Source organism: Solenopsis invicta, chromosome 8 (assembly GCF_016802725.1).
Source record: "Solenopsis invicta isolate M01_SB chromosome 8, UNIL_Sinv_3.0, whole genome shotgun sequence".
Taxonomy (NCBI): domain Eukaryota; kingdom Metazoa; phylum Arthropoda; class Insecta; order Hymenoptera; family Formicidae; genus Solenopsis; species Solenopsis invicta.
In genome coordinates, this window is record NC_052671.1 from 557,145 (window position 1) to 582,381 (window position 25,237).

A 25,237-nucleotide genomic window follows, 5' to 3' on the forward strand; every position below is an offset into this window, starting at 1 on the left:
TTTCCAATGAGTCGTAAGATATAGACCTAATAATTGTGAAAACAACAATTGAAAAATTGTTGCATCTAGAATCTGCTAGAATCGTTTGAATAACCGAACTAATTGGTGATAGTTGATTGAAAAACGAGGTATACGAATGTTGTGGTTGAATTATTCAAAAAACTATTAGAAAATTGCAAAAATTACTTAAAAGCAATCAAATTGTTCTCCAGTTGATGACTATCACTTGAATGCCTTTTCTAGCAAACACTAATAGGTTAGCTAATTTTATCATAAATTTATGGATGTATTAAGTTAAATCCGACTGTCTTATTTTCTTCCTTTTGTAATTTATTACACATTTTTTGTATATATAGTTATAAACTTTATTATGAATGTATTTTGCAAAAAACAAACAAATGATTTTTTGATGAACAATTTTGGATAATACAATTTTAGCCAGACATATTTATCTTGCCAGACCAATTATCTTGTATTTAACAGATATTTCTTTTTTATGTTACAGACAATATGCTATAGAGTAGATGTGAAACACAGGTGCTATCAAATTAAGATATATCTGTATTACGAAAGGAACGTAAAATGCAGCCTGATATAAAAAAATCATTTTTGCAAAGGATGAACATTACCTACGTGGTCATAGTACCATTAATTATAGGCCTTCACGTAGGTTGGTTTACTTTGCAGCAGCGTTATGTTCCAGTACTTGACAGACATGACCATCCACTAGTCAGATTATATAAGAGATTTACCTCATAATAATGTTATGTATGTAAGTCTTAAATTGTTATTGTTAATAACATTTATATTTATCTTATAAAATTATACTCTAATTATAGTAAAACAAATCTGTTTTATATTTGTATCTTTTACGTCTTGCATTTTTTTTTTCTTTAAAAATTTTAAACGTACCACAATTGTATAGTAGAGAAGATGGTATTATGGCCCTTCTATTTATATTTTCCACAATACCATTGTTAATATTTCAAAATTTTTGATTGAAAACTTAATGGTTACATTTATTAATGTATTCAAGACTCTATACGTGAAGTTATGAAATATTCATTACTTTAATGTTATTTGTAAAAATGTAACAACACTATATAATAGCTCAAAGAGAAATAGAAATGATAATGTGCCCTGTTGCAAAAATAGATTTAAAAGATGATTTTGTTTAAAAATACAGTGTTTTGTGTTATAAAATTATATATTTATTCAAATTAAGGAGAAAATATTGCAGAATAAATGCAAACATATGCATATTATACATCTTATGTATATAGACTGCAGTGCTAAAAATCTATAATACATGTAATATAAGTTATATATTAAAACTACAACTGATATATCAAAGTAGTTATTCAATAAATTGATTGTAGTTTTAATATATAACTTATATTACATGTATTATAGATTTTTAGACAATAACCTAGTATAATTTTTAAAGAATAACTTAGAATGTTGGTAATGTAGCTCATCAACAAGCATGTTGAATAAACTTTTCTTTCAAAGTTTTCATATGAGAATATGTTAATATATATTAAAAATGTGCATAGTATAATATGACTTCAAATTTCAGTTAACTTTATTTACAAAACAATAGCATTATAACGAAACTTGGCATAAATCGTCTTGAATACTTAGAGAACCTACAAAACAAGAAAAATTAAAATTTTCTCATTGTATCTTCAATATTTTTCTCTTTATCATATGTTGTAATATTGGATATTCCTAGACAATACATAGTCTAAAATTGAGATATATCTTTTGCAAAAATATCTATAATATGTTTTTTTACATGTCTTTAAAAAGTCTTATATCCCGATTTTGAACTTTATATTGTCTGGGTTTTCATTAAAGTACAGGTAAAAATATACTACTTTTTATTGAAATAATTTTTTCATCCAGGTAGAAAATTGTCATTAAATTTTTTTTATTAGTTTCATATGCAATATAGAACCATATGTAATTTTTTTTTAGAATTTTTTTATTATTTTGAAATTGTAATATACTATAAGAAATTATATTCTAATTCACATAGGGGCTTAATAAGGGGCCGAATAAAATACAGAGCATTTTCCGACCTTTCCTCCCCCCAATAAAATTATAGGGGCGATGTCCTCTTAATAATTTTTATATTTTTGCTTTTTAACAACAGCAAATAATTTTTGTAATACATTTTTAACAAAAGCAGAAAAATTTGTTTTGGGAAATGATACATTTCAACATAAAATTGTGGGATATTTTATTTCAGACATTGACAGCAAACGACTAATTCTGCATTGCAATATGTTGAATGAAAACATTCTACGAGAAAGAAAATTAAGTTTGACGTCAATGACCACTATGACGAAATTTGCTGATGTAGTTTATTTGCTACAGTAGAAACAATATATAGTGGATTTGGTATAGTTAGTCAAGTTTATAAAATTAATTTTAACAATTCTTATAAGTACGTGTACAGCGAAACGTTTATATATATATATATATATATATATATATATATATTTTTTTTTTTTAGGAGATTACTAACTTGTTTACAAAATACTATTATAACACAATATTGTTTAAATTCTTTAAGCATTTTACATATACGTACGAAAGAAGCGATGAAATTAGATTTATGCTATTGCTGATGAATTTATTAATCGAAATAAAATTTGGTGTTCAAACTTTTTATAGAAAAAAAAAATTATTAAACTTTTTTTTCGATTTTGTGAAATATTCTTTATATTTTATTTTACATTAAAAAATGTATTAAAAGAAATCTACATATTTCTGTACACTTTAATCTCTCTAACAATATAAAGACCTTAAAAAAAAAGGGTCATTTGAAATTTTACCGCTCTGCTATTGTAAAATGTTGTCCAAGTCAGTGCCTATGTCTAATTCTAATGAATATTGAAAAAATATACATCTTCAAGTATCTTTTAAACAAGTTCTATTATTTTTATTCGATTGATAGAAAAAAGCTATACTTTAGAGAGATACATTTTAATTTAATTAATATTGCTATTAATTTAATATGTATCTTTAAATATTTAATTTACATATAAAATTAAAATTATATTTTTTTATAAAAATACAATTTAAAAAATTAATAAATTACTATTATCTTTACTCTATATTTACGGATTCTATTTTATAATAAAGAGGGTTATTCAAACAATGTTACTCTTTTGCAAAGTAACCTCAGAATTTATAATAATTTATTATACTTGAAACACTTGTTGCTTACAGAATACGTATTATGTATTAAAATAAGCATTTATACATGTTTTATATAAAACTTTTATTGTAAGAGATGTACATATGAATTGCACGCGTTTACTTTTCTCTATAATATGTATGAATAAAAATCTAAAGAAAATTCTATAGAAAAACAATGTGCTAGTACAAATTAAAAAAGAAGGTAATAACAATAATTCTATAAATTAACGTGAATATTCTCAAAAAGATTAGGAAAATATATATACAATCACAGAGGAGATTAATCAACCTCTTATGGTAGGTAGATGGTCAAAATTTTGCTGATGTATAGAGGAGCTCTTCGGCCGATTTTCACTTTGGCTATGAACAGAAGGACCAGCCTTAGGTAATTGGGGTAATACCATTTGACTATAATTGGTATTCTGGAAATAATCACGTTGTTATATTTACATACCTATTATTCTTAGATTATTCTTGTTGGAACAAAAATATTTTACTGTTGTTTTGCTCTGTTGCCTAGACTATTTTCAAAAGTTTCGTCATATTATTGTTTGAGCATTAAACTTACCCTAGAACGTTCCCGATACTTTTTAAGTTTCTCAAACTCTTCCGTCTCGACGTCCGGCATTTTAAAATGAAAATTATCGAAATAAGAATGCCGCAACAACTGTTCGCATGTCCACCTTTCATTTGGATCTTTATCCAAACACTTTTTCAAGAAATCCAGCTGTTAGCAAGAGATTTATAATAATCGTTACATTAATCATTCTGAGGCAGCTTTGGAAACACGCACACACATACACTTTCTTCTTGTTTGGTTATACTCAGCGTTTCAAATTAAAGCAGATTTGTTAATTCTTTACCTGTAAAGTATTACCATTTCCACGGGGTAGAGCATCTTCAAGAGGCGTGAGTGTTTGTGGCGTTGGAAGAGTGATACCGTGAAAGAATTCGTTCTGTTGAAAGATTGCCATGTGTCTCGGTAAAAGATCGCCCAGCGTCCTTCTTATTAAGTACAACTGATCTACATCTGATTTTCCGGGCCATAAGGCTTCACCGCGTATCAATTCAGCAAATACGCAACCAATTGCCCACACATCGACTGGAGTGCCGTATTGTGTGTCCCCGACCTGTTCCGAAAAATATGTAGTTAAACCACTAACGCTATAGTCGTAATACTGTTATCAGCAATCATCAGTCAATGTAAATTGAAATTTGATGAAAACGAGAAATTAGACGTGATACTACTTGTAGTTTTGTTGACCACGCTGCCCACACGATTAATACAATTACTATTACTATTACTTTTCTTATAAAATTCGAAAATTTGTATAGTGTACATTCGCGCGGGTATTTACCAGCAATTCTGGTGCTCTGTACCATCTGGTTGCGACATATTCCGTATAGTTCTCTCCAGGACTGAGCATACGCGCGAATCCAAAATCGCATAATTTTACTACGCCTTCGGAGGTAATGAGAATGTTCTCTGGTTTCACATCTCTGTGAACGCATCCAAGACGGTGGCAATAGGCGACACCTTGCAGAATTTGCCAAGTAATTTGTCTCGTAGTGAGATCCGGGCAACCGCTAGGATACTTTTCCATTTCATTTAGAAGGGTGTTTTCGCAATATTCAAATACCAAGTGCAATTTCCTCTTCCGTCTGAACACTTCCAGAAGATTGACCAAATTTGGATGCTTGAGATTCTATATCGAAGAAAAAGGAAAGAAAAAATTTAATTTTTAATTACACGAACAGAATTAATTTCGTTAAAAGAATTTGCGACAGATCGGAACGAGCATCATTTTTAGGCGCGCATTTTTCCTCACAACTTTCGTCTTTTATACTTTCGCTCTCTTAATAAAATCCTAAAGTTTGTATATATAATTTCCTAACGTTTTGTGAATAAAATACTACAGAGAAATTTTAACATACTGTTCATTTTCAAAAGACGCTCTCGTAATGCGGTAGTCTGCTAAATAGGGAATAGCCTTGAAGCAAAATGTCAAAACGTGACAATAAGGGAGCTTATTTGAATGCGCATACGTTTGGTAGTGAACCCGCTGATTGTAACGATAATGTTAGGTCGGTAAGACCGTAACACGCCAAGATATTGACCGCTGCCCCGTATTGACCGTTGGCTACTTCTCGCAGCCATTTTTGCACCTATGCAAACTTCTTATCGAGTATATATAAGAACGTCACTTCTTCGTTTCGAGTACCTTAACACTGTAGTACTTTAATTTTAGGTTACGGTAAAAGAAATAGTAATGACGAAAGAAATTTTAGTAATTCTATTTGTAAATTTTATTTTGTAAAATATATATATATATATTTTTTTTTTAATAAGGCAACAGATTATTAAAAAAAATGGAAGAATTTTTCTCGAATCCGTTTAATGTATATATATTTTACACTGAGAAAAAAATTTCTTGAAAAACTATTTTTAATCCCATATGATCAACTAAATATTGATGCAACAATTGTTTAATTGCACAAGAAAAAGTAATCTATTCATGTCAATCATTTAAGTTTCTTAATCAAAAATTAATTAAACCAACTTAATTTAATTGCACGTATCAGACTAAAAATATTTTAATTTTTCAATAATTTTTTTTTAGTATGTTATTTATTCATTAAGGTTTAGGAAGTAGATCAAAATTATTACATTATCATTGTCCTATGTTGGTGGAAACTAACGGTCGCGAATATACGTTCCGGAGGTCATTCACCTTTAAGAATGCGACCCTTAGTAAACTTGGTTATACCGTAAATCGATTGAATTGGAAAGCTTCGAGAGCGCCATGTCAGCGATTCTTATCACCTTTTTTTTATATTTGTAATAAAAATCACACTCAAAGTGTGTTTACCATAAAGATTATTATAATTTTCTCATGTTCGCTAGCTCAAAAAAAAAAAAAAAAAAAAAATTTGCCTATAAGCGCGTACTATTATTTTTATATTAAATAATATTCCTGAAATAATAAAAAATGGTTATAGCCTCTTGATAATATATGAATATTACATGAAAATATAAATAATATTATTTACTTCATTTTAAATATAATAATTATAAAGTTTATGAATATTTTATGCATAATTTGTATTAATTTTTGACCACAATAATGTTCGTAGAACATTTTCACGATGTTTGGCTGATATTGAAGTAATATACCTACGAATATTATGTAAAAACGAATATAACGTTAAAACAATATTCTCATAATATTAAAATAATATTAAAAATATTGAATAATATTCTCGGAATATTACTTTAATTTTTAATAATGTTCGTATAATATTCTAGAAATATTGTATGCTTTATAGGATATAAACAAAGAGTTCTAGAAAATTTTTTTTGGATAATTGAAAAAAAAGCAATGAAAGAAAACTGACCTTCAAAAGACGTATCTCCCGTAGTGCGATCTTGCGTATTAGAGGATCATCCTCGGTTTGCTGAAACTTTTTTACAGCTACCAAATTTCCAGTTTGTCGATCCCTACACTGGAAGACGACGCCGTAGCTACCCTCGCCGAGACGCGCCAGACGTTCGTAACGCTCCATGGCTTTGCTCGGCGCCCGAGACCTGTACAAAATTGTTTTTCTCGACGTTACTAGTAGATTTCAATGAAATTTCTCTCGAAGAAAAAACAATAATTTGCAAAATCCAATTCGAATGATCCATCGAACATCTACGATCACCTTCAAATGATTTAATATTAAGTCGGTTATTTTTTAAATTATTGATGAAAATAATATTTGCATTTGTATAACGCGTATGCTCGTGTTTTATAATATACTCGCTTTAAAATAACTGTATAACGTATAATATATAATTTTTGTGTCGTTACGATTGAAATATTAATTCGGTCAATTTAAACATTGTAATTGTATCACAATATTTTTATAAATTAAAATAGCTCTTTAAAATTCCGTGTTTAGAAAAATTTTTAAGTTTTTTTATACTAAACAATCATTAAGAATGTCAAATTGCGATCGAATATTGGGTACGAGTGTTACATCTAATTACTGTTTTTACTAATAAGCACTAAGTTGTCTATTTTTTGAATACCCACTTTTTATATTTAGCGAGACATGGTAACGACGTCAATTGTTGCGTAAAGAGCATCGCGATGTACGGTACCGGCTAGACTGTCTCTGGTCCGAGGGTTGACCAAGGGTCAAGCTACCCCACGGGTTTTGCTTTATTCGAATTTACGTTTAGCGCAGGCGTAGGTGAAGTGCTGGTCAAGCGATTGGGGTACCGAAACGAAATAATACCTTTAAAGTGGTACGATATACCGATGTTTCGGTATTCATGATGCACCGATATTGCGATCGCTACTATCAATCAAACAATCCACGAGAGGGTAATAAAAATTGAAAGGAGTCGTATATAATATATCGTTGTGCAATAAGAATCGAGATTGCTGCAAGATCAAGAAATTCCGTGAACAATGAGAAAAAATTGTTCGTTGAAATGAATGTGCTCTTTAACATTTAACATTCAACTCTATACGACTACACGATATTGATTCGGTACAAATCATTTCATGAGAATTGCAATTGAACAAATAGAATTACGTTTAGTTCAGTTCTCTTACAAAAATTTAATACTGATAATATTAAATTGGCCAGAAATTTATCACTCATTTTGAAGATGAAAGCCTTGATGTTAATGCTTTTAATACTCATTAAAATAAGTAATTAATTACTGGCCAATTTAATATAAAATTTAATTTTTGTAAAGGCTGTCTTCGAATATATCTGCATTTATGATTATTTGATTCGAATCTAGAGGAGTTGGCCGAGTCTTAAAAATCTCTTACGTACCACTGTGGTATGCATTGTCGATAATTTGCAAACCTCACGTCGTTCATCGTATCGATGCACTCGAGCGCGTACGTGACATTCCCGACGTAAACCGTATATATCAAATTTGAAAATTAATTGCCGCATTCGGATATATATATAGCTTGTAAATCGACAAACCGAATAGAGAACTCCGACCGACAGGTTATGTGTACGTTAGAAACGGAATTGCACGAAAAATTGTTAAAACACGTTTCGTTAAGTAGCTAAGTTCACAAATGTACTTTAAAGATTGCATTTATAATAAGGTAAAGAATTTTAATTGAAGCTACTCGTTTTACTATTTTTATTTTTTTAAGTGAGATTTCGTATTAATCCATTAAAATTGTTGAGCGGATAGTTTTTGTTACATCAAATCTTTGCATTTTTTGAAAAGTGCGCTCTATTTTTGAAATATTAGGAAAATCATAGAAAATTGTTTAAAGTACAAGAAAAAGTAGAATATCGTGCTATTTGTTTATTTTTTAGAGAGAAGTTAAGAAAGAAAAAAATGTAATATTTTTTAATGGAGCTACTATATCTCATGGAGCATATAATAATATATCATTTTTTCAATATTTAATTTGAATATTCAATGTTGAAAAGTTCGATAAAAGATTGTTTAATTATTAATAATGATTTATTATAGGCAAAACAATTTTATTGATAGAATTAATGATAAAATATTTTCATCCAAGATATATAATATTATCGAGGAAAAGAGGGTATTATGGCTACTGTCGACAATATGGCTACTCTTATTATTTCCGTTATTAAGTGACGTATTCTTACTCCTATTATTTCCGTTATTAGCTAACGTAACAATTGCTTATGGAGTTATTCGTTTGGTAGCCTGTCGTTTTTTAGTGATACTAATATACTGATACATAATGACTGACAATTGTTCTAAAGCGTTTTTACTTTTGAGCACTTGTAAACTTTTTCAAGGTACACCTAATCCCCCCAAGGTACCTTTAATCTTTAATTACAACACTTCCTTATTATTCTTAAACTTGAATGTATTATTACACGAAGGTACATACACTCGAGTGTTTTTTTGTTATTTAACTTTTTATTCGGCCGTATACATTTTGAGTTATACAAAGTTAAAACAATAACATGGAATTTTGTTAATATGGTTTTTTAAGTGAAATTTTTATATCGAAATATTTCTTCGATAAATCGATTGTTATTCTAAAGAACGATGTTTAAAAATATTAAAGACATCATTTTATGCTTGTTATCTAATGTTAAACAGGGATAAAATGATATTTTTAATAAAATTTCTAATGGTATTTCTAAAACTTCTGAACGTCAACCACTTTTTTTTTGACCGATTATGCAATGCATTAGATTTTTGTAAATCACGTCCTAAGTAATATATATTTCATTACTTTAAGTCTAGAATCTGTCAAACAACACTCTGATGAATATAATCGTTTACATTTCAATAGAAAATATTAATTATAAACAAAGTTATTCAATAAAATGAAAATGGATGCTATATTACCTTCTTCTCCTCTACACAGAGAAAAGTTCTGTTTAAATTGATGATCGTTTTTTTAATTTGGTTTTTTATGTTGAAGTGAAAATAGATCAGAGTAAAAATTTATTTGATTTCAAAAAATGACGTTATTAAACCGTTTTTAAAGTAAATAAATTATTTAAATTATTGGTTTAATTTAAAGAGATAATTTTTTAATTCAAAGAAAATACAGAAATGTAAAAAATAATTTAGTCCTGCTGATTTTAAAAATATATATATATCCCTGGCGGAAAAAATTTTTCAAAATTTTACACAAATTTAAGAAATGCTACAAAAAAAAAATCTACTAGAAAATGTTAAAATTAGAACATTTTTCTAAATTTTTCTAAGTTTTTATGTTTATGTTGAATATGATTTCTACACGTTTCTAAATAGCTTATTCTGATGGAAAAAAATTTCTATGAATAATCACAAAGTTTTACTAAAAATAGAAATTTGTAGAAATTATTAGGTTTTTTGTAAAAATATTTATTTTTTCTTAAATATATAGATTTAATACAATATAACACAATATAATACAATAATATATTTAACTATTAAAATTAACAAAAGTGTTCCAACTCTAGTATTTTGGCGTAGAATTTTGTAAAATTTTCTCCGCCAGATTTTTTTTTTAAGAAATTTTGCATTGCACAACCAAACTATTTCATTAATTCTAATAAAATGTACAATTAAGAAACTTCTGCATATCAAAGAAGTTTATCTTTAACCGTATATAATAGTAATGCACAAATTCCTTTGATTCAAAGAAATATTTTTTTACTCAAAGAAACTTTCTTCTAAGTGTTGTTTTTAATAGGTCACTCTTTTTATATTTTCCAAGTTTTGTAATAAAATTGTAATTCAATTTTAATGATTTGCAAGTGATTGAATTCGAATTTTATACGCGCTAAAATAGACTAAAATATGAAGAGGAGAAAAAGTATTGTAAAATGATAAACTTATCTGTACAACTTTCCATATTTATGTCTCAACGCTCCCAGCTTGAAGATTCGATTAAAGAATACAATTTAGCGGACAATATTCGATGAACAGAATTTGAGGGAAAAGAACGTTTCAAAGAAAAAAGAATATAGAAATAATTACGTACAAAAATCCAAGAATAGAGTTCATGGAGTACTTTTGTCAAGCCACCCTCGTCGGCGAACATACCGGACAGCACTAACATATTGAAGAAAGCGATGGTTTTACGTTATTGTTGAACTCTTGATTATTGACAATCGATATTACGTTATGAGTGCGTCTATACTCTATGACCATGAAAGGGGTCAAAATGTTTCCAACTGTTGGACGAACGCTATAGTGAGTACTCGATACAAGGTGCGAAAGTTGTGAGGAGGGGAGGAGGGGCTGCGACACTTATAAATAATGTACGCTCTGTTATACACATTATTTGTGATTTTGACGGATGACAATGATAAGGAGGTAATGCCATTGTTATGATTGTAACTATCTAGTTCAATTTAATTCAAATGTACCTTGTTTTTAATTTTTTTATGGACGTTAATAATAATAATAATATCAGTTTGTAACATGTCATTAATCTGTCAAAGATTTCCACAGGCTTAAATGCAGCTAAAAGTAAAAATAGAATAGTAAATTCCCGTCGACACTGACCATCAGTTACATTACATCTTATACGTTAAAATTTTACAATATGTACGTGTTATATTATATTTACATTGTTGAGTGCACAATTTTAACATAGATAAAATGTAAGCGATGCTCGGTGTCGACTGGGCTGTTTTTGTGAAAATTTTATTTTAGCGAAAAAGCTGTAATTGTGAGAGGAACAGAGGAACCTTGAGAACAGTCTGCTGATAACGTAGAACTCTACATGAAATCATAATACATATAATTTAAAAAAGAAAAAGATAATTAAAAACATTGTCTTTACAATAAAAGTTTTAAACTATTAACGTGTATAACAGATTATCTCTACGCAATTCGTATGGGAAAATTTATATTACATTAATGAAATATGTAACGTAAACATTTTGCGTATATCAAAAGAAACATGTAATAATTACAACACTTTTCTTTAGAGCTTTTCAAAAAATCTTTTTTAATCTTTAAAAGGAATAAACGATCAACTATTGGAGGTATAATAGAGTATAGTCAATAGCAAAAGCTAAAATTCTATGTTTACATAAAGGACTCTGTTAAGAAATAAAACTTAATGGAATACTCGTAGAACAGGATTTTCGTGAAACATAGATACTGAGAGATATTGAAAGATATATTGAAAAAAGTAATTTTCCAACTAATTTGTGCAGCGTATATTTTGCGTGTTTAACATAACGCTATATCGATGATCAGTGTTTACCTCCTTGGTAGCAATGGTAGCGTGCTACCGAATAGCCAGAGCTTCCTATCTTGAAGCCATTTGTCCATTCGCAAGCTTCTCACAGGGATTTCACGCTACGAATGAAATATTCATGCTGCATCCCGACAAACATCGTTGCGACCATCGCGGATTTATTTCGGCACGTCGACATTGTTGACATGGCCTTTTACCGAGGCGGTTTTCGTAACGGCGCTACTAGGTTCTTGACGAGAAATGGATTTTCACTGCACATGCGACTGTTCTTTTGCCTAAAACCACGTCAACTGACCGATCGATAACCCTTTGGGCTTTCAGTACCTGCCGCACCCGCTTTGGCTAATTTGATTGATTCTTTTGTTATACATAAGCCAGAAATAACAGTGCAGCGTTTGAGTAAATACCAAATTTTTTAATATATTAATTATACAGAAATATAATATCTACACATATAGAAATAATATATAGTTGTAATCAATAATTATTCTATAAATACATAATCTACAATGTTCTGCGTAAGTATAATGTAGTTATACCGTACATATATAACAGAGATCGAATATGCGTTATAAAATCTTTAATCAGAGAGACAAATTATACTTAATGTTTTTATATTTTTATATAAAATTTTTGAGGTTATATAGAAGATAGAAGATATAGTTGTAATTTTTATTTATTTATATTTTTATACAGAATGTTATTTTACATTATTTTACAACTAGAGAACACACAGAATATAAGTCGAATATATGTCCTATTAAATAAATTTGTTATTTTTAACATTGTATATCATGGCAAAAAACATTGTTCTCTTATATATACACAATACTAAATTTTAGAATAACCACAGCATTTATAATAAAGCGAAACATTTGCTCCTTCTTTCTTTCTCTCCTTTCTCAATTACAGATGATTTACACATTACAGTTCAGGTACGAAATTGTAACTTTGTTCATATATGAATATATTATATTATATATGTATGTACAAATAACGCTCTATACAAATTAATTAATTTAACAATGTGCACAATTTGATTTTTAATTGATCCATAAATTTTGTCCCATCTGGCAGTTTTAGTATATTTCTTACATTACTTTTGTGCGCACGAGAAGCAAATTTATTCCCAGGAAGAATATTAGATTCAAGAAATAAATATATGATGTAATATCATTTTTTAGAACGGTATCTATAAAGTAGAAAATTTTCTTTGCGAATAGACAAAAACAATACGCTAGTTACGCTTTTCACAGATAAAAAACATAAAGTTTGCACTGCCTGCACGTAACGTTTTTTAAACACGAAAATTTTCATTATTATTAATATTTTATTTCAATATTTTACTTGACAAAGATATTGAAATAATACAGAATTATCTAATCTCTTATCTATTCCCCAAATCATTCTTTCATTGATTCAGTAGAAGTTTTCTTTCAAAAAAATATTACATAAGATATAATATTACTATTTACAACTTATTTTTTGAAAATTGTCGATTGATTATCAGAAAGAATGTGTCTGAAACATTTACACGCTCTTTGCATTTCTTTGTATCGCGCAAGAAGATTTCGGTTTTTCGTCTTGCGTTTCACCTCTTACAGTGAATGTAACGAAATATCTTTTGGTACGATCCATTTTTTCAGTTGGAAGAGCAATCACTTGCTTTTCTTCTCCGTGTGTCACTTCCACCTAAAAGAAGAAAAATAAAAAAGTGAAGTAACATGTGCATGGTGCAGTAAAACGTTAGAGATTAATGAATCATCTATTTTAATCGCAAAGTAAGACTAAAGTTTTCAACAATTAACGTATATTTTCTTCCTATTATTACCGTCATTTGTCCTTTGCCGCGACTCTCTATTTTTGGAAGATGGTCCACTCGATCTGGGACGCCTCCACCCACTGCAATTATAATCTATATTCACACTAGAGATACTGATTCTTTTCGGGCTTTACGCACATATAGACGACGAAATGTCAAAGTGATATTATTGACGTTTTCCTGACGACATAGTTATTTATAGAACAAAGATATACATGTAAAAATATTTTCTTTAAATCTTTTTAATTGAATATTTATAGTATATTCTCTCTCTTTCAACTAACATACTAACTAAATAATTTTATATTGAAGAAGATGTCTCGAAAGTGACGCGTGTTGTATTCAAATACGATAAAAAGTTAATTAACATACGATAGGTATAGACTGGAATAGAAGTGTAAGCGCTAGTCGCGTGATGACAACGATGAGTTTTTTGCGTGCATTGCTTCGCTTCGGTACAAAAATCTGGAGTAGTTGGTCTTCCCTGCAGTCTTCTTAATTGCTCGTACAGAAACGCTTCGAATTGTCTACAATAACAGTTTTTATAGTATTAAATAATTATTTAATTAAACAACAATAATTAATATTAAAATTATTTAATCCAATAGTAACCTAAATGTTAATGCTTGATCGTATTTTGCTACGCCAAGAGTAGGCCCAGACATTCCTGATTTGTGAAAGGCGTCCACCTGAAAAAGATTGTTCTGCAAATTACGCGAAATACATTTAGGATAATATTGATAAAAACACTATTTTGTTTCCGTAATATGCCATGTATAAAGAGTATTCACATAGTATATTTGCATCATAATATTAATAATGACGTAGAACTTTACCTGTCTTTTTACTAAGACGTGCTCGTTCGCTCTACCATGACGAATCTGTAATCTCTTTAGTTCCATCAATTGGAAAAAGATTTTTCTTTCTAGGTGATAACGACGCAAGCTAATTTGTACGTCCCTGGTAACGGTCTCCATATTAAGAGCTTGCTGTTTCGCTGTATTTGGACAACATCTTACGTTACGCCTCCGTGGAATTCTCGACACTCTCGGACTCGGTTCTATTCCACTGTCTCTGCCTCCGCTATCGCGACGATGTTTCCTCCACAATCGTTCTCGGTTCAGACCATCAGCATTCTCTATTGTAACTAAGCGATTGGTACTTGATGATTGTACCTAAAAATAATAATATTTCGATTAACATTAATTAATTTAATTAAGCTTACGTCAAAGATTTATCATACTCATAAGTATGAATATGATAACTGAAAAGGAAGACAATAAAATTTCATGACACAAGTTTTTTTATCGATTTAGAAACTTGCTATTTTTATTCAAAAACATTTTTTAAATAAGTATACCAATTACAAGTTTTCGAATACGTTTAAAAGTAATTATAATAATTAAATAGAGTTTATACTATTCGTCAAGACAAACCTACTAAAATAGAGATTTTAATAGGTGTAAGTTTTTTAATTACCTGAGGCAAAGAATTAATTCTTGCAGTTCTAGATACACCTAAAGCTACGCTAGGAGTCTCTTCTTCACTCGTACTTGGCAAAACTCGCATAACACCAATTTCATTATCTTCTTCATGCTCTGTCTCGTGCTCCATATCCTCTCCGAGAGCTTCTCTGATTTCTTTCTCAACCGCTTCATCTTCATCCCATTCTGGGCTGTCTAACACCGCGATTATTGCACTTTGATGCGGAGAACGCTCCTCAGAACTTTCAAACAGATGTTTCTTTGCCGATGCTTTTGAAGAAAATTTCTCTGTTCTCATACTCTTTCCCGTAGATGGTCTCGACTGTCTCGTTTTTGCCGATTTCGTGGCCTTTGGAGAACTCGAACAAGTGTCGTCGATGTAGCGAAAATCTTTATCTCCTAAATCTTTGTTGGAAATAAATACGATGTGTTATCACTGTCATCAAAAAGTATTGTTACAAACACATTTTTTTATCAATTACAATTATACATACATGCGTGAAATGTGTGACCGGTTGTATTGTATTATTTAAAATAAATATCTTACCAAAATTATTTGAAAAATTCTTTGCATTCAAAATAATGCTTTAAAAATGTTAGCTCGAAAAGATCCTGCACAATTCTTATGGATTTTAATCCTTGGTAAAATTGGCAGAAATTGTAGTTTGGTAAAAACTATGGTTAAAAGTTACTACCCTGCAAAACAACAAGTCGTCATCAAAATGGCATATTTGAATGGTTCCAAAATGATTATTGATTGTCATTTTTTCATCAATCATTTATTTATTTTTATGTCATTTTAACATTGTCGTGATTTATACCGTTTCACTTGGGCTAACCATTTTCACGCTTGGTGTTCATGAAAACTTTTGATTAATGAGTCAAGAACTATAACATATTACAGTTTTAGCCAATTTTATTTCAGAGAGCAAAACCCATAAAAATTATGTGGAGTCCTTAAAATTAGGAACTGAATAGGAAGGAGAGAGAGAAAGAGAGAGATGGGGACAGACTGCCTTGCGTATTTATAAATGTCTGAATGTTTAAAACTCTAATATATTTCGGCGATTTACCTGTTTCAACCTCTGGTTGTTCTTTATCACTTTTAATTCGCTCTGATTTTTTGTCATGTGATGAACCTGTCCTTTCTGGAGAAAGATTGTCTTCCACGTTTAGCGTTGACACTCTCGATTCGGTTGGCAAATCTACGGATTTTCCACGTACAGAAATCATTTAAATATTTGCCGTCTGTCAACCGTTCGTCTTACCTGTTAATGCTTCCGTTTTCAGTTTTTCATCCGCCTGCATTTTTTGCGAAACTTTGATATCGCGTTTGTCCACTTCTTTGTCCTCTTTTGATTCGGAATTCTCGGCAAAATCTTCTTTCGTAGATGTTTCCTTTGTCGAGACCTTATCTTTATCCTCATAAGTTGCTTGTACACCTTCGACATTTTCTTTCAAACTATTTATAGTTTGACGTGCGTCAGATTGTTTTGACTCTTCGTCTTTTGATAAATCTTTTTTTGCGGCAATGTTCTCGTCTTGCTTTAAATCTTTAGAAGCTAATAATTTGTCATTCTCCTCACCTGAACCCGAGATATGCTTCACCGCAGTCGTAGAATCTTTTTGATTCTCCAAAATCACTGTACTTTTATTAATTTGATTTCCATTCTTACTATCTTCGATATTATCTCTCTCCTCGTCGATAAGATCTTTAGTAGGACTGGATTTGGAAATGTTTAAATCGGATAAATGATCAAATGTTTTATCTTCAATTGGTTCTTGTTTTTCGCGCAGTGTACTACCACTCGGTATTTCGTTCTCGAATGTATCTAATCTGCCTAAAAAGAAGATTACTGTAGCCAGTGTTTGACAAATTTATTAAATCTATTAAATTTGATGACCATAATGATTATAAAAGATTATTTTCTATATCAGCAAAATACTGTAGTTAATAATTAAATTCTTACTACTGCGTCTTACTATACCTTCTTTTGCATCTTCCACGCTGATAGGCATCATTGCTTTATCCTTTTTATCCTGAACTTGTTCATTAATTTGCAATCCTTCTTGCGTTGCTCGCTGTAATCTTTCCTCAGAAGTATCGCGTGTCTCGTGTAATAATGCGGTCTTACTTTTATCTGAAGAAGTAATATCTTTGGTTTTTTTCGTTTCCTCTATCGTTGTCGTTTTCCTCAAAACTCCATCAGAATTTATCTCTTTTGCAATTTCCTGTGTTGATCTTGGGGTATCGGACATTTGATCTTTGTGAATCATCGCTGTGACAATCACTCGCTCTACGGTTTCCTGACTAGTACTATCCGTCGCGTCTCTTCGATATCGAGATTCTATTATTCTCTCACTACCATCCTCTTCCTCTTCAGCCGAAGTTTGCACTAACTGTCCTCTTAGCGTGACGCTTCTTTCTTCCTTCTCTGGAGATTCATCCCGATCTACCGTAGTCTCATCTTTATCGAACGTTCTCGACTTGCTGGATCTCGACATTTTCTTAGAGCTACGTTTATGCGTTTTAGTCAGTTTTGTCTCCCTTGTGCATTCTCTAGGTGCCTTCAATCTTTTTCCGGATACTACTTTCTCACACTTTTTTTCCAATGATCTCTTCACTACGATCACTTCTAAACTGTCATCGCTTACGCTTCGATCTTCATCATCTCCTTTCTTAAAATTATTTTTAGTTTCCGTTTCATTAGAGCTTTTGCTTTTATCCTTCTCTCGTTTCTTTGCGTGCTGCCGACGTTTGTCTGCTCCATTTTCAGCGTCATCGTAAGAATAATCGCAGCTGTCCGATTCGAACGACGAATCCGAATACTTGTATTTATGATTCATCGATACTTTTCTGCTTCGTTTTTTTTGCAAATTGTGCTCACCGATGCCATTATCGTCATATCTATTTATTCACAATTTAAAAATTAACTATACTTACTTATGGCAATGCAATCAATACAAGAGACATTTCGTAAATGATGACACTTTCCATTTTTATAATTATTCTAATTATAAATTTTAATTTTAATTAATTAAAAAATTTTATTAATATCGATATATATATATATATATATATATATATATATGCACTTTAGAATAATAATTTTTACAGTAACCGTTTATGAGAGAAAAAGATTGATTTCAAACGTCTCTCGCATTATTTTGCATCGTATTAATGAAGAGGTATTCGTTTTACCGTGCGGATTCACTTCGAGCTCTTCTCTCGTCCTTTTTCGAGGATGTCTTCGACAGACGTACTTCTTCCTCGCTAAAGCTCCGACTATCCTGACGAGTTAGTTTTTTCAAATTACCTTTCCGCCGCGTTCTTCTTTCTATCCATCGCTCCTCATAATAAAGCTCGGGATGCTTGTGCCCTCGACTTCGTCTACAAGGACTACTGTCGCTCGCGGTGCTACTCTCGTCATGTTTTATTCGAACTTTTGCTGTAAAAACTAAAATTGTTTCAATGACTTATTCCGCTACAATAATAACTTACTATCCAAATATAAGTACAACATGGAGATATTACTCCTTCATTATAAAGGATCGATGTAAATCGTAGTATACGCGCGGTTCGGGCTATATCGAGCAAACGTCTCGACACACAGCACACAGATACGCGTTGTAATGCTAATCTGACCTTTATTCGGTGCGGTCTTATGCGTTCTCAGTTGTTGCGCCGTGGTACCGCCGTGCATCTGAATCAGTTTCGCACAATCCCTGTGTCCTCTATAGAGAGCTGCGTCCAATGGAGTCATGGAATTGCCTTTGCTGGTCCTAAGAATCGCGTTGATTCTCGCGCCATGGTCCAAGAGAACTTTGCACGCGTCCAAGTGACCGTGTAAAGCTGCGACGTGAAGAGGTGTCTTGCCATCGTGAGTGGCAACGTCCAACGTGCTCGGTCTTTTCTTCGCTAACCATTTTATCAATTCGATTCTGCCGGACGCAACGGCCTCGTGTCCTATCCCCGTGCCACGCACGGTTTTAGCGTGAAGCGACCCGCCATGTTGAGTTAGAATTTTCAAGGTTTCCAACTGTCCTTTAGCCGCGGCGCAAAGTGCTGGCCTGAAAGACAAAAAATTCTCTTTGAAATTTTAAGACAATTTTTACTAGGATTAAAATAATAGCAAATTGATGTCATCGATAAAACATTGCAGATTATCAAGAATTGAAATTTATTTTCGATCGCTTGAAAATTATTATTGCCCATAAACTTGGTAATCTTACGTTCTACCCTTTCGATCTTGGCGATTGGGATCAGCCCCGAGTTTGAGGATAAGAGCGGTAGCGTCCGCGTGACCCAAGGTGGCAGCGTAATGTAACGCGGAACAACCGTTGTCGTCCACATAGTCCGGATGAGATCCGCACAAGTTGACGAGAACCTCTACGCATCTCGCGTGGCCTCTCGAAGCTGCGCAATGAAGCGCCGTCAATCCATCTTTGTCGGAAGTACCCGCGGCTGCCGATCCTCCGGCTCTGAGGATCAAAGGAAGATTACAACGAATCTTCTTTGCTATCGTTATCGGATTGATTCGGAGAATCAAAGATTGAAATCTGTCCAGCATCGAAGAGAGACTGACGCTTGTTGGAGAGTCAACGGTCATCTACCTTGCTAGAGCCAACACGGCCTCCACGCTACCCGCGCTTGCCGCCCACAGAATCGGTTGTCGTCCATCCTCGTCCTTCGCGTTCACATTTGCTCCGAATTCGAGAAGCGTTTGTAAAACTTTCAAGCCGACCTTCTTGGGAACAGCGAGCTCGGCCGTGGCGGCCGCGCCGCAACATTGGGCGGCGTAGTGAAGTGGAGATCCGCCACGTAAATCCGGGGTGGAAGGTCGTGCCCCAGCCGCCAAAATCAACCGAACGCATTCCGCTTCCCCGCAGACTGAAAATCACTCATCGTTTACCTTCGGTCTTTTTTTTTTTTTTTTTTTTTTTTTTAAGAGATAGAGTGAAAGAAGAGAAAATGAATAATACCGAATAACTCTTTTATTCGCGTATTTCCTTTGAATCTGTGGAGACGATTTCTTAACGAAGAGACATCGTGGGAGAGCGTCATTATAATTTGAGATAAATTTATCGAGTAGAAAGTATTGCTAGATGGATAATTTTTCTTATTTTTTGTTAGTAGATTTTCGAGGTAAATTTCTTTTCTGTTCTATAATAGTATATACAAATTTGAAAAGTTGTTGCGGATGCAGTCTGCTTTAGCTTCAACATCTAATTCGCAGCTACAATTGCGACTGTCACTATTGATATTTGCCATTATCTAGGTAAAATTAGTTAACTAATTATCCAGATGAACAAATGACTTTACCTTATTCTTTTATCTAGATTATCAAAATATATATTAGCTCCAACTTTATCTTACAATTAGATGAAAGAAGTATTATACTTTTCAAATTATATAAGTTAATATGAACAATATAACTATAAAATATTGTTCTCAGCTTCAATTTCAAGTTTTTAAATGATAACAACAAGTTGCACAGATCAAAAAGGAGCACAATGTAAAAATGGCTCCACAATTAGTGATTCGACTTTTACAAAAAACAGCGATAATAAAATTATCTAGATAAAACGATATATAATTTTATGTATATAAATTTAAAATTAAATCATCTTTTTCTGATCTAATTGTAAGATACGTTTACATGTAATTTATTTTATCTTCAGCTAGACAAATTAAAGTTCTCTAAGTGCATCGCTAATCGCTAATCTATATCACATCGTTATTATTTTATTATTAATTCTATTTTTCTTATTACAATCTTATTTTTTCTTCCGAAAGGTCTTTCTTTTGAAAGGTCAAACTGTCCATCTATTCTACATTAAGGAGTTTAAAGTTTTCTTAAAAGTTGGGTGACGGGTTGAAATGCAGGACGCCGCGCGTCGTATCGTTTCTTCCGATCTCTGGGAAAGCGACGACGGCGTGACGTAAGGCGTAATGGTCAAGGAAGGTTAGTAGGTCGTTCCGAGTAACGTCATTCCGGTCCGTTAGCGATCACGCGAGAGCGCATATCAGCGCATATCGCGATCGTTTGAGCGACTGACCATACAAGTCCTTGGATTTTATTTGTACGAAAACTTAGGAACGCGCGCGCGCGCTTAAAAGCGTTTTATCTGTTAGATATAAAGAATTAGCATCCAACACCCAACACGTGGTTCATGCTGATCTGTTGAGGAATGATTGATCTCGACGTACAATCATTAACGCTCAGCGAACCCATTGATCCGAACATTTGCATACATTTACACATCACGCACATTCATGCATTATATAATACGTTGTTGCGAAATAAAAATCGCGAAAGAGAGTCAAAGCAAAATGGAATGTACAAGGATAAGAATAAAGGATTAGAGATAAAATAAATTGATAATGACGATAAACGGTATGCGTATATCCAGATAACGTTTATTAACACACTGTTGTAAACGCTAAAAGCCGAAAGAAAAATATTTGTGCGGTTTAAAGGCAATTTAAGGATTAAAAGATAAAAGCTTAAAGATATAAAAGCGCCAAGTACCAGTGGCCCAATGGAGAACGCTATGTCCCTCGAGATCCTTAGCGTTGACATCGGCGCCGTTCGCTAAGAGAACCGCGACCAGCTGAGTGTCCCCGGCGATGACCGCGAGATGAAGCGGGGTGTGCCCCTCGGCATCAGGGGCGTTCACCAGTTCTGGTGCCGCCGCGGCAACGGCACCACCGGTACCCGCGTCCATGCAATAATGAAGGGCGTTTCTCAACGTGCGATCTCTATAAGCGGTCGTTCCTTCCTGTTCCTTCAATAATCTCAACACTCTTGCCCTGTCACCTTGTTGACAGGCGTGCATCAAAGGTGTAGCGCCGATATGTAATACTCTGAAACAGTGCGTTTCTCTTCGTTTCGATTTGTCCTCTTCCTTGGAAGAGGAAAGGAAAAGTAACTTATCAAATTTATTCTACACATCTTTTATATCTTTGTAGAAAATTCTTTCGATCGCATCGCTATACAATATAAGAACGCGAATTATTCGCTAACAACAATCGTTTGAATCGTGAGTTGAATCTCGCCTGTCAAACGGATTGACTTGTGAACGAAAATAGAAGAGCATCATATTTAAGTAGTTTGAAAGATAATCAATATCGAGGGACTTGCTCTCTCTCTCTCTCTCTCTCTCTCTCTCTCTCTCTCCCTCTCTCCCTTACCTGTAAGGCCTCTTCTTGCGGTGATCCTGATGCTGTACAACGCAAGGTGGTGGATTCTGCCACGATGTACCGGACGATCTGTGTTTGGAGGAACGATGATTCGGGTACGGTGTCAGGGGGGGCAAGGACACATCGGCCGCCACGCGATCCGCTCTTCTCGGTTGAGACTTCTCCTGCGATTTCAGCGGGATCGGCGGAGTCTTAGTGTCCATGCCCGTCTCTGGCACCTACTCGCGACTACTCCAACCAGTCGCGTGGAAGCATCCTCGGACTTTTCGACGGATCGAACTCATCGCGTCTGATGGATACGTTGCGATTCGAGCCAATTGGATTGGTGCCTAAAAGAAATTCGGGTTCGAGAAAACGTCCATTTTGCGCTCGCATATATACACGTTACGGTTCCTATTTGAAATTTAAATAATATAATTATATGTATATGATTTTGATGTCATCAATAATGATATATAAGCATATGGTAGGTAAAGAAAATGAAAATGTAACGACGTACGCCCGGCCACGTACGCCTCGAGCTGAATAGGTGAATTTCAAGCGTTTCGCGATGCGCTACGATAATAAATGGAGCTATCATAAAAATGAAACTATCGATTTATGTATCTGCACGCGTGAAGGACGTTGCCGTAAAATCTGTAACGATGCTCCGCATCCTAAAATAAGCGTCCATTAAGGTACGACCCAAATTTTCGATTCTAAATCAAAGTTCAGCTACTGACCACGTGGTGAACTGACCAGGTCACTCGCTACCATAGAAACCAACGGTCACAACACGCGAATACCTGTAAAGAACCATAATGGCTGATGCCACGGCAAGGTCGTCACGTGTCGAATTCTAATCTTCACCTCACGTAGATCGTATAAGCCGTTAGAAAACTGATTACTTAAAACATCAAGAGAGCTATTTAGCCGCTGGTATGCATATAGCGTTTTTTAAACTCGCGGCGACATAAATGAAATCAAAATGTTATTATTCTCTCTTTAGAATTTCATTCATTTCACTTGTACTTGTACTATTTTATTTATTCGTCTGTTAGGCAATATTCTTATATTTGCGTTGCAGCGTTAACGCTAGTGTCTGTTACGAAGAGATGATGAATTAATTGAATAAAAATCAATGTAAGGAAATAAAATCAATCATTGCATGTACTTGAAACCGATCGTGTACAGTGTACATTTTGAAGTAACATTAATTGTAATTAAAGAAACTATTTGTTATAATTTTTATTTTAAATTTGTCTTACAAATAAAAAAATTTCAAATAAATAAATGAAAAACTAGCGTTTTATGATATCGCTTTGTGACATGTCTTAAGTTTGAATATTGAATAAAAGCTACTTAAAAAAAAAAAAAAAAAAAGGGGGGGGGTCAACTATCTTTTCCAAAAACGTCTTACAATTAATTAATTTAATAAATATCTCGACGTTTCTGCCGAAGAAGAAAAGCGACCGCTTTCTATATCGGTTATAAATGCCGCACAAGTGAGAGTAAGATCTCATTGTATACTATATAGTTTGTAGCCTCGCTCAAGATGTATATACATACTCGTATACACGATACGTGCGACGAACTCGCACCGTAACGCGACGATGACTGAAAATCGTTATTTCGTTGATTCACCATGCCGCACATCGATCGTTATTGCTCCGTTAATAATTCGCCGAGACCTTCGTTTTTCGTGATATTGCATCATTAATACTTAAACGTAACATCTCTGCTTTTCGCGTTACGTGCACCACGCTTTGATATACGTATATCACGTGTTTATTGTTTACGAGATCTCAATTGGTAAAATCGATCGGAAAATCGATCAGTGCTTGCATTTACTCCCAACAGTTTACTCACAAATGAAACAATTATTCATGTTCTATTACTCTACAAAATATATACTTATTTCTTGATACAATCATGCACACAAATAAAAAAAAAATTAAATGTATTTAATAATTTACTTTTGCTGATAAGTGCAAGTGATTAAATTTATTATACCAGATACTATTATTTGAACATAATGAGAAACCGTGTCTCATTGAAATATTTAAAAACTTATAGTTTATTTCTTGTGTATAATAGCATTCTTAGAAATTTTATTAATATATTTATACATGCTTATATATTTTTATAAATTGACAAGATATATAAATAAAGCAAAGCTTAAAAATGTTGGAATAAAGTTCTGTAATTAATAAAAAAAAGTGTATCAATTTCAAAACATTAAATAAAATAGATTTAGAATAAAAAATTAAATAAATAAGCATTAAAGTGAAAAATAGTTGAATGTGATTTTGTAGTATATGTTTGCCGGCTCATTTTGACTGAATATCTTTTTGCTTGATTAAGTTACATCGTGTTAAATTAAATTATATATTTTTAATTTCTTGCAGAAAAAAGAACAGAAGTAAACACATTTTCGATAGAAAAGAATAGTGATAAGTATCAATGATGTAAGTATAGAAATACGATAGAAAACCAACGTTCATAGGATATCAATCGGAACATTGCATACGCAAGAATTTAGTCAATCATCGTTCTGGTATAATCATCGTTCTGTATAAATTTTATAATTAATGTACTTACCTCGCGTATTATAAATTACGCAACTAAATTATGTTGTTTGCTCATTATTCTGGCGCCAGATTTTATAAACCAAAGTTTAGTTGTCAATTTTGTTGCATCGGCCACGAGGTCGACTCGTTATGGCGACAGTGAAACGTACCTTTAGAGGGTGGGAAGCGCACTGAACTGCACTGAACGCTCCGCATTAGTACGAGCAAGTTAACGTAAGGGTTGCTTAGAT

At 32.5% G+C, this 25,237-nt stretch overlaps 2 protein-coding genes and 1 long non-coding RNA gene across 11 annotated transcripts; 1 reads left to right on the forward strand and 2 right to left on the reverse strand.

The window, feature by feature from the left end:
- Positions 1-21: 21 nt before the first annotated feature.
- LOC105192887 lies at positions 22-2,935 on the forward strand. Of its 4 annotated transcripts, none has more exons than XR_005575462.1 (4): positions 22-256; positions 506-772; positions 2,255-2,411; positions 2,522-2,935. It is a non-coding gene; the product is annotated as an uncharacterized LOC105192887 (long non-coding RNA). The 4 variants fall into 4 exon arrangements; XR_005575463.1 differs by having other exon boundaries at positions 2,255-2,406; XR_850559.3 differs by lacking the exon at positions 2,522-2,935 and having other exon boundaries at positions 24-256; positions 2,255-2,415.
- A 340-nt stretch (positions 2,936-3,275) lies between these two features.
- Positions 3,276-12,212, reverse strand: LOC105192885 (cyclin-dependent kinase-like 4). Of its 3 annotated transcripts, none has more exons than XM_011157170.3 (6): positions 11,934-12,212; positions 6,607-6,796; positions 4,569-4,916; positions 4,074-4,340; positions 3,779-3,937; positions 3,276-3,632 (listed from the first exon to the last, which is right to left on the reverse strand). In XM_011157170.3, exons 1-6 carry the CDS (start codon positions 11,999-12,001, stop codon positions 3,495-3,497), a joined length of 1,170 nt encoding a protein of 389 aa, XP_011155472.1. In that variant the 5' UTR covers positions 12,002-12,212; the 3' UTR covers positions 3,276-3,494. The 3 variants fall into 3 exon arrangements, with proteins under 3 accessions (XP_011155472.1, XP_011155475.1, XP_011155473.1); XM_011157173.3 differs by lacking the exon at positions 11,934-12,212 and adding an exon at positions 10,698-10,806; XM_011157171.3 differs by lacking the exon at positions 11,934-12,212 and adding an exon at positions 7,287-7,800.
- Positions 12,213-12,585: 373 nt separating this feature from the next.
- LOC105192884 (ankycorbin) lies at positions 12,586-25,178 on the reverse strand. 4 transcript variants are annotated; one of them, XM_011157168.3, is made up of 16 exons: positions 25,018-25,178; positions 22,429-22,766; positions 21,767-22,101; positions 19,848-20,124; positions 19,467-19,715; positions 18,880-19,304; positions 18,436-18,691; positions 17,222-18,141; positions 16,502-17,074; positions 16,307-16,438; positions 15,229-15,638; positions 14,586-14,924; positions 14,362-14,438; positions 14,122-14,276; positions 13,759-13,829; positions 12,586-13,619 (listed from the first exon to the last, which is right to left on the reverse strand). In XM_011157168.3, the coding sequence occupies exons 2-16, from the start codon at positions 22,638-22,640 to the stop codon at positions 13,458-13,460; spliced, it is 4,593 nt and encodes a 1,530-aa protein (XP_011155470.2). In that variant the 5' UTR covers positions 22,641-22,766; positions 25,018-25,178; the 3' UTR covers positions 12,586-13,457. The 4 variants fall into 4 exon arrangements, with proteins under 4 accessions (XP_011155470.2, XP_039308914.1, XP_039308915.1 ...); XM_039452980.1 differs by having other exon boundaries at positions 14,362-14,453; XM_039452981.1 differs by having other exon boundaries at positions 13,759-13,842; positions 14,362-14,453.
- Positions 25,179-25,237: the final 59 nt, after the last annotated feature.

Excerpts from the sequence above, each read along its gene's own strand:
- LOC105192885 (XM_011157170.3), bottom strand. The coding sequence starts at position 12,001 with ATGGACAAATGGCTTCAAGATAGGAAGCTCTGGCTATTCGGTAGCACG. Across the intron at positions 4,917-6,606 it reads GGGAGATACGTCTTTTGAAG|AATCTCAAGCATCCAAATTT; the intron begins GTCAGTTTTCTT and ends TCTTCGATATAG. Across the intron at positions 3,633-3,778 it reads AGTATCGGGAACGTTCTAGG|AATACCAATTATAGTCAAAT; the intron begins GTAAGTTTAATG and ends GATTATTTCCAG.
- LOC105192884 (XM_039452980.1), bottom strand. The coding sequence starts at position 22,640 with ATGGACACTAAGACTCCGCCGATCCCGCTGAAATCGCAGGAGAAGTCT. Across the intron at positions 18,142-18,435 it reads GCTCGAAGTGAATCCGCACG|ATATGACGATAATGGCATCG; the intron begins GTAAAACGAATA and ends GTGAATAAATAG. Across the intron at positions 14,925-15,228 it reads GAATTAATTCTTTGCCTCAG|GTACAATCATCAAGTACCAA; the intron begins GTAATTAAAAAA and ends TATTATTTTTAG.